At 34.8% G+C, this 13156-nt stretch overlaps 2 protein-coding genes across 2 annotated transcripts; both read right to left on the reverse strand.

Moving 5' to 3' along the window:
- Positions 1-7: 7 nt before the first annotated feature.
- Positions 8-5582, reverse strand: LOC123207052 (calcium-dependent protein kinase 29-like). Its single transcript, XM_044624308.1, has 8 exons — positions 4608-5582; positions 2756-2899; positions 1770-1922; positions 1357-1472; positions 1044-1211; positions 591-718; positions 321-420; positions 8-205 (listed from the first exon to the last, which is right to left on the reverse strand). Exons 1-8 carry the CDS (start codon positions 5302-5304, stop codon positions 134-136), a joined length of 1578 nt encoding a protein of 525 aa, XP_044480243.1. The 5' UTR covers positions 5305-5582; the 3' UTR covers positions 8-133.
- Positions 5583-6814: 1232 nt separating this feature from the next.
- LOC123207053 (V-type proton ATPase subunit B 2-like) lies at positions 6815-11982 on the reverse strand. The gene is made up of 15 exons (XM_044624309.1): positions 11868-11982; positions 11597-11667; positions 11290-11345; positions 11099-11197; positions 10444-10503; positions 10093-10204; positions 9789-9997; positions 9092-9220; positions 8791-8928; positions 8484-8634; positions 8293-8375; positions 7697-7744; positions 7538-7591; positions 7352-7435; positions 6815-7210 (listed from the first exon to the last, which is right to left on the reverse strand). Exons 2-15 carry the CDS (start codon positions 11652-11654, stop codon positions 7025-7027), a joined length of 1467 nt encoding a protein of 488 aa, XP_044480244.1. The 5' UTR covers positions 11655-11667; positions 11868-11982; the 3' UTR covers positions 6815-7024.
- Between the last annotated feature and the right edge of the window lie 1174 nt (positions 11983-13156).

Genomic DNA, 13156 nt, shown 5'->3' on the forward strand with positions numbered 1-13156 from the left:
TTACCTGTCACGTCAGTATTAGTAACAGAATATTACTGTAATATTTTATTACTAACAAACCAAACAAGAGAATAAAAGATAGATTACTAAGATAATTTTTAAATACTAGAACCAAACGCCCCGTAGCTTTATCTTATTTTCCCATTGTATCTTGAGTTCCTTTTCTCATCATGGTTGCAAACTCCTCATAGTTGATTCTTCCATCCTGTTCATTAGAATCCCATTATGATCAAATCAATCTTCATTGATAATGCCTATGAAATGCAGGATTGAATGGCAAAAATTAAATTTTTGATGAGATTCAAAGTAGAGATACTTACCTTATTAGTATCAACATCCTCAAGAATTTCATCTATTGTGGCCTCATCACCCATTCCATGTTGAGTCAGAGCTTGTCTCAACTCCTCTCTAGTAATAAACCTGAGACAAATGAACCAGTCAGTTCAAATCGAATTAGTCTGGTAAAACATGTTCAAAAGTAATGGATGGATTGATTTCAGTTCGGTTGTGGGAATTTACTTCATAAGCATTAAGATCAATCCTTCTAAGGTCATGGAACTTTGACAGATCAAATTTAACAGTATACTAACCCGCTGTCATCCTTGTCGAAATACTGAAATGCCTTGTACAAATGTTCTTCCTTCTCTAGTTTATGCCTTTGCATAGTTGCAGTAATGAATTCAGTGTGATCAATGATTCCATTTTTGTCAACATCAACCTGAAAAAAAATATACCAGTCAACTACTTTTTTCAGTGCAAGAGTGTAAATCTTGGTTCAATAGTTTGACCTATTGTCAAGATATTATAAACCTAAAACATGTCTTGACAGTTTAAAAGCTCACAAACTAATTAACTAATCTTCTATTATCATCCCCAACCGATGTGAGATAACTTAACATACCTATCATTTGTCTAGGGATGTTATAAAAAGGGAGCAATACCATATTTGCTATAAGCTGGTTACAAGTATCCATGAACAGTAAGGCAGAAATTTTTTCCTTCCAGAAAGAACACTAACAATAGGGAATGATAAAAGTTCTTACAGCATCCATGAGCTGCTTTATTTCTGTTTCAGTAAGCTTAGATCCCAGCCTGCACAATCCATCTTTTAGTTTTTCAAAGGTGATTGTGCCGCTTCCATCAGTGTCCACGTTGTTAAACATCTCTCTCAAGCCCTTGATTTCTTCGGTAGTGAGGTTTTCTGCTATGACCTTCAGTAATATTGTTTTCAGATCAGGAAAGCAGCCAGCAGGAAAAATTAAACAGAAAATAGAATCAAGAAATGCAAAGAGTAGGTGGCTGTAGTCTATAATAACAAATAACTAAGAATCAGGTCCGCACAAACTGTTTTTGTACCTTTAGGGCAAGCTTCTTCATCTTGTTCATCGCTCCGAATTGCTTCATCCTAATTAGAACAACACTATCAATTGGTTTATCAGATGTGTCACCACCCACCTTCAGCCATGGATGTTCTGTTTCAAATATATAACATGAATGATGTTAATGATGTACTCACTGCCTACAAATTATACTGTCCCATATTTATAATGGAGCAAAATTCATATATTTCATCCAAAACTCTCATCAAGAAATTCAGGGGTGGGGCCACTTTGACACCTGAAATTCTTTCCACAGCTGATGATCACATCTACAGCAAGATCAGTCAACCGAGGAAAGGTTATTTAGGACACAACTTAGCAAAGGGTAACCTGCACAAGTGGTTTAAAAATGTTTCCCCATTCAAAATTTTAATTTTAGTATGTCCATACCAAGGGCTTCTGCAGCAGTGATTCGTTTCCCAGGATCCTTATTTAACATTTTCCTGATTAGATCTTTGGCAGAAGGTGATATCGTAGGCCATGGATTGCTCTGCAAGTCCAGGTTATCTTTTAAAATTGCTTCAAATATGTCCTTCTCAGTCTCTGCAATAAAATTGAACCCATTACAGAACATTAGAGTAAGTAAGAAAACATAGAAAGTAAATAATTGAATCTGGTGGAAAGATAAAATTTTCAGTCAGAAAAAAATAAAATTTACCCAGGCAGTGGAAGCTTCAACAGTCAAAATGCTTTTAAGTACAATTTGCCTTATGTTCATGAAAAATTAGGAAGTTGAAAAACCCAAATATCTGAAAATATTTAGCAAAATAATACCAATTGTTTCCACGTAAAAATGTGTCATATTGTCAAGACCTACCAGTGGGCAATTGTTATGATTGTAGAAATGTGGAAACATGCAGAATTGGTAATGGACAAATACATGCTAATTTAGGGGTAGGTTCAAGCTAAGCCAAACTCGAGCTTGAGCTCAACTTCAGTATGACAGATGATGTTCGAACTCGACTTACATGAGCTCGGTATTGAAGATATGAGCACGATAAACTTAGATCAAAATGATGTTATTTTGTGTTGCTTACATTATATAATCTAGTGCAAAACAAAATTGTATTTGATTGGTCAAAACGAAGTCATTTTATCTGCATATACCAGTCACTCACAAGCCTATCGAGTTGAGCACCCAATGGCTCAAACTTGATAGCATCGCATACCTATGGCTTTAGCTCAACCCATGGCAACTCGTTTCAAGTTTGAACAAAATTAGCTCGGCTTGAATCCACCCCTGTGATAATTTAGTTTACCACTTGTATGCTACATATGTTTGCTAGCAAGATCCATTTGAAAGGTAATTTTGAAATTCTGTTTTGTGTTCTCTGGTGTCAAATCAACTGAAACAAAAAACAAAAATCTTCACATACCAGCCCAAAATGGAGGTGCTCCGCTTAAAAGAATGTATAAAATGACTCCAGCACTCCATACATCTATCTCCTTCCCATAGTTTCGCCGCAACACCTCTGGGGCAACATAGTATGCACTTCCAACAATTTCCTTGTAAACTTTCCCTAGTGAGTCGCATAAGAAGATATAAGACCAATGATCACTTAAGACATCACACATAGAAAAGTCAGAAAAAAAAAAGTACCAGAAAACGAAACTAGTACAAGAAAAAGCTTCTATGCAACAAAGAAAACAGATTATACAAATGAGATCTTGTTAGTTATCCTTTACTTTGGAAGGAAAAAAAAATATACTTTCTTACAGAACTTTGCAACAAAAAGTTCCAAACTCCATAGAAATAGATTGTAACAACTAGCAGTGCTAGAAATGACCAATATAGGACATTACTAGTATTACTAATGACAGCTTGAACTTTTGGAACAGAATTATACATGAAGAGACTGCTCTATATATAAGTTTCCAATAAGGCCATTATTCTTTCATTTCCTTAATAATCTACAAGCATTTGCATTGTTCTATCAGTACTAATACGATGCTCTATTTCATTATAATCTACTACAGGCTCAAACATTGTTCCCATAGTGCTATATAAGATTATTAATTGTGGAGCTGATAGGACTTGAGGTTTTGGGACACATGTAGGGCTTCTTACATAAAGGGTCGTAAAAAATGAAAGAAGAAAAATTGAGTTTTGAGCTGTGAGCAGCCTTTTAGGCTGTTTTGGGAGGTTTCAAGCATCTCAAATGGTGGAAATTGGGAGGCCCCAGCTCCTTGAATTGCTGGTTTATCAACATATTGTAAATATTAACCCTCTTTATCAATAAAAATAGTCATTTCCTTCATTTTAGTTGTTGTTGATGGGTGTGTTTATATTGATTGATTGATTGAATATGGGCTAGATTCCTGACAGGTGCAACAATAATAGAAACACAAAAATTGATCAATAACTTAATAAGTACTAAGCCTGATATTGGGGTTCATATAAATGAATATGCATCACACCATTGTCTATACCGTGTCTTTTGGTTCCAATAGTCTTTTAATGCTAACTACATTGGTCACTTTAGTTTTTAAATTATTCAGCAAGTGCCTGTTTCAATCACATGACGTGAATCATGTGATGCATCCATTATGGGTTTTTTTTTTTTCGTTTCCTCTGATCCTTTACCTTTAACTTCTGCAAAATCATTGACTTGGTTGACCTGTCATGATCTCCATTGACTTGGGTTACCTTGAACTATAATTGCATCCACAACTAAGTCTAAGAGAGGAATTTAGCCAAGCCCGAATAAGGACCGGCTCAAGCCCAGCTCAAATTCTTAATGACTAGCTCTAGCTTATTTGAACTAGTGCACAATTTTGTCAATGGGTTATTGATGGAATGAACAGTATTACCAAAACGATAAACAAGCTGAAACTCTAGCTCAAATTTAACTCTTTCAAAGTGAAGTTGGATTCAAGCCCAAGCTGGTTCAACTCAAATCTGCCCCAAATTTATTGTCTAGGTCCCTTCCCAGCTACCATTTGATGTATTTAAGTTCAGTTTTTTAACTCTTTTCATACCCTAAATTTTGGAAATATCCATCACTTAAACCATGTTAGGACAAATCTATCCCACCTAATGGCTTTCAATTTTTATTTTATCCATAAAAGAAACAAAGAAAGCAAAAGAAACATGGATCAAATGCAAATTGTAAATCAATGGATGCAAAATATATAGCAACATTTTGCAGAAAAAAAAAACATCATAAACATAAAAACAACAAGCTGGATATAAGAATTAAAAGGAAGAGGATGCAGAAGCAAACTAACCTTTTTCAATGAACACAGAGAGTCCAAAATCTGTTGCTTTTATAGGAGAATTTTCCTCCCGATTCACCAACAAGAAATTCTCAGGCTTCAAGTCTCTATGCATCACGCCCATAAAATGACAAACATGAACCACATTTACAATCTGGCGACAAATTGAAGCTGCTTCACGCTCTGAATAAGTCCCTTTGGTTATAATTCGATCATAAAGGTCACCACCCAAGCACAACTCCAAAACCAAATGCAGATTCTGTTTATCTTCATAAGCACCTTTAAATTCGACAATATTATGTTGTCCATTCAAGTGCTGTAGAATCAAAATCTCCCTCCTAACATCGTCAATATCTTTGCCATGCACAAGCTTTCTCCTGGAAATGGACTTGCAGGCATATTGATTCCCAGTTGATCTCTCAGTACAGAGATAAGTAACACCAGACGGACCTCTTCGCAACTCTTTATCAAGAGCATAAATTGAGCTGATGTCAACAAATGGGTTGCCTAAAATGGGACCAATCTGAGAAGTTGAACTTGAAGGAGCTTTAACTGGCTTTGGTTGTAAAGGAGCTGGTGTGTTCTGATGGGGTTGTGGCTGTTCTTGCGTTCTTTTGGGTAAAGGCTGATAGGAAGGTGGAGGTGAGCCATCAGAAGAGGAAGAGATTGGAATATCATGAGATCGGGATCTTGAAAAGCAGTGTCCCATTGAGAGATTTTTTTTTCCCAGAAAGATTTGGCACGTGGGTTTGATTTGTCAGAACTAGAAAAGCTCATTAAGAGAGTTTAAGAAGATGATTTTGCATATAAAGATTCTTCCTTTTGTGCTTTGCTTTTGCCTGGTGGATGGACTAGGGAATCGGCCTTCACTTTTTGCTTACATACGTTATGTTTTTTCCTGGCAGATGAGACTCCACAAGTTGGCAGGAAGAGGAAGTATTGCAGACTTTCAAACGCTTTGTTCAGAGAAAGCTTGGGTTGCTAGTTGTCCGAATCTTCAAAGCCCGAGCTTAAAGGGCTTCTGACCCACTAGATGCCCCATATCTGTGGTTGGATTGACTATGCAATTTGCAACTTTCCAAGTAGGGTTGAAAACTTGGAATCAATATGAGTTGGTCTATTTCGGATCAATGTTCGGCTCCATTTGCATCCTTGTACCCAAGGACTGGATTGCCAATGATTTTATTTTATATTATATTTGTTTAAGTGATTCTTTTTTTTTTTTTTCGATAACAATAACTTTTTTTCTAACCATTCAAACGAATCAAGCTCAATTTTGTGCTAACCATTCTAAATTCCAAACAAGATCAAATTGATCTTTGTTTCGGTGTGACACAGATCAAATTGAATTCATTTTTATTTAAAAGTATAAATAAGTCTAGTTAAGTTTAATTCGATTATATCGAATTGAGCTCAATCTTGTTGTTGTTCAAATTAATGAAATCATGAACTTTAAATTCGAGTAAAAAATCAGTAAACTTTTAAAATTTAAAAATTTATATTTAAAACCCTAAAATCTTAATAATAGAGAGCAAAATATACATGCATATATATATAAGTTAGGATGTTCAATTTTAAAATTTCATGTGTTGCAAGGTTTAAATTTTAAGTTAAGTTTCATTTTTAACTTGGCCTTAAACTCGAGTTAAATTGCTACTTCTATTTCCAAATGAATCATATATTTCATAAAGCATTTATGCTTTGTTACTCATGAGATGAGTTAAAAGAGACTTTTGACTTTAATGTGTGATGGTTGCTATTAAAAATAAATTTGATCTAAATTAAACTTAAATAATGATCCATTCAAACTTGATTAAAATCTGTAATGTTCAATTTGCGCTTATCTGAGTTAACAAACAGTGCCATTAAATTCATCATTAAGATAAATAGTATTATTAAAAAAATAAATAATACACCCACAAGTATGAATAATATACGGGAAGCCCAAATCTCTTAAAGGGTGGATGAGCTGAACTGGAGTTCTAATTTAAGTTCAACTTTCGTACTAAATATGGATTCCAATCCAATTCTGATTGACTCAAATCCATCTCTACTTGCCAGGATGACTTGCCCGTGCAATGACTCTATAGACTTGACGGGCACAATATGGTACTTAAACCCCTGTTTGGTTCAAAAATTATTGCCAGACTGGTTTCCAAATTACCACTAGGCATTGCCAAAACAAATGGAACATAAAGTTCTTACAGAAACGTTCAGTAACCTCAGACCAACAAATTCCCATGGCTAAAATAATAACTAGAGAAACAAAAAAAATGCATTGTAATATGGGACAGAAGCCAGTCTCATCCATACTGCTTTGCACAAGTCAATCAGCCTGGGCTAGAAATTGAGGTAAAACATTGACCAGGAATTCATGCACAATCGAAGTCGGAATTGGTCTAAAAGGGAGAGTAACACACTTTTTCAGCTCAGTTTGCTCTGTCACGACTGTAATAATTGTCCAGTGTTTTGGCCGGTATACGATGGAAAAGCTCGCGGGGAAAGATGCGAAGCAGTGTCCAAGCCAAATCGTGCGACTGGAAGATGTTACGGGTGTCATACGCCCCTTGGGTCACAAATTTCTTCTCAAATTTGTCCAAGAACTCCAGATACAGCTGAAGATGCAAAATGAAAAACCTACTCTTGTTAGTAAGGCACGGTGAGGTCTAAATGTATTCAAAATAGACGTTACTACTAAGAAAAACATACATACAACACAACAGATACACACAGAGAAAACAGGGATAGAGAGAGACCAGATCCTCCGAAGAAAGTGCTTCTTCTCCAACCACAGCTTTCATAGCTTGGACGTCTTTTCCATTAGCATAATTTGCATACAGCTGGAATTAAAAAAATTGGAAACCAAACAGGAAATATTTTGGAAGGCCAGGCGGAAATAAGGAAATTTTCAAGAGAAAATCACTTCAAACTACCAATCTGACCTGGTTGGACACATCAGCATGGTCTCGACGAGTCATTCCCTCACCAATAGCACTCTAAACAAAACCATTAACAAAATGGTCATCATAAACTCCACAGGGATCATCTATTATAGCATGCACAACTGCAACATGAAGAACTGTCAGTTACGATACTCTTACCTTCATTAACCGAGAAAGGGATGGAAGCACATTGATAGGTGGATATATCTGTTCAAAAAAGGAATAAATAATAGATCATCATTTACAGATACCTTTCATAGAGAAACAATTGGTATTCCTATAAAATGCATCTTTTCAAAGGTTAATTACTCCATTAACAAAACTCAATACATGAGCAATCCAGCTAATGAATGACATAATAGATTATTTTCTATAAATGATCTGAATATAAATTAAACTAACACTGACTCTTTCTCTGGTCATCAACTGGCAGCATTCAAGAATATGCAGATTGTGCGCACAGTCAACACAAACTTTAATACTCATAAATGATCCACTTTTCTAGTGTATAAAGCCCTTTTTCTGCCTGGACTTTACAATAAAAGCAACATAATTCACAGTATAGCTGGCAGCTCAACTGTCATAGACTAATCTGAATAACTCGGTTGAAAAGGCAGATACAACCAGAAACAAAAACAACATCAAAACAGTAATCACAATAACAGAACCATATAGACAATATTACAAGGTGCTCAAATACAGTGTTATTCTCACATCTTACACAAGTATTGGTTGAGAATTGGTTTCCAACTGACCTGTCGATTATGGAGTTGCCTATCAATGTAAATCTGCCCCTCAGTAATATAACCAGTAAGATCTGGGGTAGGATGCGTAATATCTGGAGATAAACAAAACCAACAACAAGTGATTTCTATGACTGTAACAAGAAGAAAAAAGTGTGCTAAGAATAGGTTGGCATACTGTTAGGTTATGTAGGCAACCATACCATCATTAGGCATCGTTAAAATAGGAATTTGAGTAATGGAGCCCTTTCGTCCTTCAATACGTCCAGCACGTTCATAAATTGTTGCCAAATCAGTATACATATATCCAGGGTATCCACGCCTTCCTGGCACTTCTTCTCGGGCAGCAGATACCTGCAGTTACCAAAGACAGCAGTAAATCACATTGTTAAAGTATTTGAAGAATGCATCAGTACCTTGATCAATTTCAAGATTCAAGAGTCGCAAGAGAAGTTGTTTTATAAAGCAAAATGCATATGAAGCCTGCCAATAAAGTTCAAAATTAATTACCTCTCGAAGAGCATCAGCATAAGAACTCATATCTGTCAATATAACTAAAACATGTTTTCCACATTCATAAGCCAAATATTCTGCAGTTGTGAGGGCAATACGAGGAGTGATAATTCGTTCGATAGTGGAGTCATTTGCCTACACAAAAAACAAGTCCTAAAAGTGGGTTGCATCAGGGTGAGATCACATCAACACAGTAAAAAACATAGAGCAAAAACCCTTCACCAAAATTCAGAAGAAAGTCATCAAAGAGAAAAAAAAACATCACAAAATAAGTATCAGAGACATTTACTGAAATTACCAGGTTTAAGAAAAGAGTCACTCTCTCCATTGATCCATTCTCCTCAAAATCACGCTTAAAAAATTGAGCTGTCTCCATGTTTACACCCATAGCAGCAAATACAATGGCAAAATTGTCCTCTTCCCCATCCTGTGGTTTAAGTCAGAACACCAAAGGGAAATTGCATGCTAAATTCAGCAACTAAATCATCCTGCAGAAGAAATAGATAAAAAGGGTAATAAGCTGGCAGCGAACATCTTCAATTCAGGATATAAAAGGTAGAAGAGAGCATATTGAGTATAGATTTGAAGATACATTTGATCTGCTATCGAAGAAATAATTTTCTTTCTACATGGTTACATGATATAATCTGAACATCATATACATTTTCCAATAAGGGTCTCTTGAAAAGGTTTTGTAAATCAGAACTTCGTCGAAAATTTAAAGTCTAAAATTTAAAGAGGGGGATTCAGAAATTTGGAATGGTTGCGAGTCTAGATATCATAAAATGAAAATTCAATTCATCAGTTGCTTCTCATGACCAAGAAAGATCAATATTTGAATAACTTGGTGATTAATAACTTGATGAACTTAAGAAAAGGCAAGGAAAAAACATTACTCCTACTTCTGGTTCACACAAAAGAAAACACACTCAATTCCCAGGCATGTTGCTAAATTGTTGCTTTAAAGTAGAAGACATGAGGCAGGCACAGGATACCATGATGTGATCACCAGGCTTTTCCAGCCGCTTTACAAGACCAGCCTGATGACGGATCTGCGCAGCTATTTCATTATGGGGAAGACCAGCAGCAGAAAAAAGAGGAATCTTCTGTCCACGAGCAATGGAGTTCATCACATCAATAGTAGAAATCCCCGTTTGTATCATCTCCTCTGGATAGGTTCTCTCACCAGGGTTTATGGAGCTTCCTGAAAAGGCAAGCAACAATTATATCACATGGTCTTTGCATGAGCTTGGTGGTTCATATTGACAATTCAACAAATCACGTTATCTCCATAATCACCAGATATATCAAGGTAAGCCTCAGGTAAAATCGGTGGACCATTATCAATGGGTTTTCCAGAGCCATTAAATATGCGCCCGAGCATATCCAATGACACATGTGTTTTCAGCACCTGCACAACAAAAGATTGAAAGGACTCAAAACTCAGAAAAATGAGTATACATCCAAACATTAAAAATAGGAAAGGCTGGCCCAAGAAAAGGCATAAAAAATATCCACCATATCTATGTCTTAATCAATTGATGTATATATCTAGAGGCTTGAGAGTATAAACTTCATGGTTTAATAATTTGAGAACCAAAAGATCCCTAAAACATTGACAAAACATGTTTGGAAATTAAAAGATGATACCTCCCCCGTAAACTGCACAGTTGTGAATTTGTTGTCGATTCCTGATGTTCCTTCAAAAACCTGAAAAAGGAAGGGAAATATACAGAAATAACAATGTAACTTTTTCGTTTAGTGAAAATTGAAAAATGAAAAACAAAAGCTCCATAAACCACAAAAGTAAAAAAGGAAAAAAAAACCTTTTAAAAAGAGACAAACTGATTCTTCATATATATCCTCATACCATAATTCCACAAATCAAAGCATTAGGTTAATACAATATGATAAGAAATGTATATGTAATTAAAGACCCCTTCTATTTGTGTGAGCAATGCCGATATCAAATATAAAACCAATGGTATTACATATTGAGAACAGCCCCATAAGTTTCTTGTCCATAAAGGTTATGATGATATACTGAAACACATCCTAAGGCAACAATTCCTTTTCCTAACAAACGAAAGTATAAAATCAGTGCCACATTAGACCACAGAGATCATCTACCACTCCATGTTACTGGAATAGTCATGCGAAGTGAAGAAACTCAAATTTCAACATGCTAATTAATCTACTTTATGCAGTGGTTAAATGAGTCCATATCATCTGCACACAAAATGCTTTTTAAAACAGCACTCATAGACATTGACACAGGCAAAGCAACAGAAAGCAGTAACTAAACCTGCACAACTGCTTTCTCCCCATCAACTTCCAAGACTTGCCCTCGTCTCATCGTTCCATCTCCCAGACGGATGTTGACAATCTCCTGATACTTTGGACCCTGAAAAGGTGAAAAAAGCGAATTACACAATTGGGCAAGTGACATTAAATTCTAAGGAAATTCGTCTTTAAATACAGAGCAGGTAAATCTACCTTGACTTTATCAAGAATAACCAGTGGCCCTGCAACACCAGAAACAGTTCTATACTCTGCAAATGGAAAGCACTGGATGAATGTTAATGACCCATGTAAGAAATCATCAACTGAAGTGAAAATGACACGAGAACGTGATATAAACTATAAAAACTCAAAGATCCGTTAAATCAAAAGGCCAGATTCATTAAAATTACGAAACAAGAACAAAAAAAACTCTTCTTCAGAAACTAAACTTTGCAAAATCCACGCAAAAATTGGCCCGAAATAGCTGACATTTATACCATTCGTTAAAAAGAGCACTCACCCATGCCGACCTCGAGAGTTCCCTCCTCCATGTCAACAACGTTTGTGGCGGCTCCCATCTCCAGGTCCAATCTGATAACACTTAACCAATCAAAATAATTATGTAAAAATCAACCAGCACAGCATGAAACTGATTGACAGTAGTTCAGAAACTAGATTAACAAAAATACCCTTTAAGAAATCTAAGAGAATATTTCAAGGCAAAATGAAAAAGACAAATACTTCAGTTCAACATCATAAGAAAATAAGTACTGAGTGATGATCATGACGACCTGAATCGAGCGACAGATGTTTGGATTTTGATTGGATCAGAACTGAAACCGTGCCTTTTTTTTTTCAAGGATTTTGAGGGATAATTAAGAAGTAAACGACAAATAAATTATGAGGTTCAAGACAGAAGAAATGGTTGAGATCTTAAAAGAGACATACCATTCAGAGATAGAGACTTAAGTGTTCTGTTAATAACCAAGGCGTCTAAGAGCTGAAAATTTTTAACAAGCAATCCACTCGCTTCTTTATTTAACCCGGATTAAAATTGGTGACAAATTTGGTTTAAATTACTATTAAAACCACATTTAATCATTAGACTAGACTAATATAAGGTTGAATTAGATAATTAAATAAAATCATATTTAATCATTAAACTTGATTAATATAAGGTTGAATTAGATTAAAAAAAAAGTTTAATTATTAAACAACCATTGGTTCAGACTTGTCCAACCAACATAAAATAATCTATGATATTACTAATCATATGTCAATCAATCCAATTTATTGACCTAATTGATTCATTTTTTAACTAAGTTAACACTTGATGTAATTATAATTATATTGCAATAACAAACCTAAAAGCATGTCTATTAATTAGTATTTTTCTATAATCATATAATATAATGTAATATGTGTGAAAACTTATACATATTTTAATGTACATCTAAATTTAATATGATATGATAAATCTATTATATAATATGATATGTATAAGTTTATATTTTATTTACATGGAGTAATATATTTTTTTGAAAATGTGATGACATGATGCATGTTGAGTAATTGTAAAACTTTTACGAGAATTTGTGATATTTTTTAAAATAATATTATAAAAAGAGCAATGCTATGTGTACCCAATTTTGGTACACAATTTATATACACAATGATGTGTCATCATATAATTAGGTGATTTTAAAACATGTGTCACCATATGATAAAAAAATATTCAATCACATGATGACACCTTATCTGTGTACACAAATTGTGTACTAAAATTGGGTACACATAGTTTTATTATTATAAAAATATATAATTTTAATTTTATATATATATTAAAATGTATCATACCATACTCATAATCATAGGTAAGTCAAAAATTTAATATTCAAATATTGTTAGAGGGAATTTGAAAACATACTTTTTTTATGCGCATTTATCTATTATTTAGGATGTATTTAGATACTTGGATCTATATGAACCGGGGGAAAAACCGGTTGGACCGGATAAAGGGAGTCGGTTAGGGTAGTTTCGGAGGCTCAGAGGGCCTATATAAGGCAGAAATTTCCCAGTA

The sequence above is a fragment of the Mangifera indica genome, unplaced genomic scaffold, assembly GCF_011075055.1.
Source record: "Mangifera indica cultivar Alphonso unplaced genomic scaffold, CATAS_Mindica_2.1 Un_0057, whole genome shotgun sequence".
NCBI classification, from domain to species: domain Eukaryota; kingdom Viridiplantae; phylum Streptophyta; class Magnoliopsida; order Sapindales; family Anacardiaceae; genus Mangifera; species Mangifera indica.

What these genes read in the sequence shown, in the direction of transcription:
- LOC123207053 (XM_044624309.1), bottom strand. Translation starts at nt 11,654, where the DNA reads ATGGGAGCCGCCACAAACGTTGTTGACATGGAGGAGGGAACTCTCGAG. An exon ending in ATGCTGATGCTCTTCGAGAG is followed by an intron (nt 8,635 to 8,790) that starts GTAATTAATTTT and finishes TGGTAACTGCAG; the next exon opens with GTATCTGCTGCCCGAGAAGA. An exon ending in CCCTTTCTCGGTTAATGAAG is followed by an intron (nt 7,592 to 7,696) that starts GTAAGAGTATCG and finishes GGTTTTGTTTAG; the next exon opens with AGTGCTATTGGTGAGGGAAT.
- LOC123207052 (XM_044624308.1), bottom strand. Translation starts at nt 5,304, where the DNA reads ATGGGACACTGCTTTTCAAGATCCCGATCTCATGATATTCCAATCTCT. An exon ending in TGAAGAAGCTTGCCCTAAAG is followed by an intron (nt 1,212 to 1,356) that starts GTACAAAAACAG and finishes ATATTACTGAAG; the next exon opens with GTCATAGCAGAAAACCTCAC. An exon ending in AGGATGTTGATACTAATAAG is followed by an intron (nt 206 to 320) that starts GTAAGTATCTCT and finishes TCTAATGAACAG; the next exon opens with GATGGAAGAATCAACTATGA.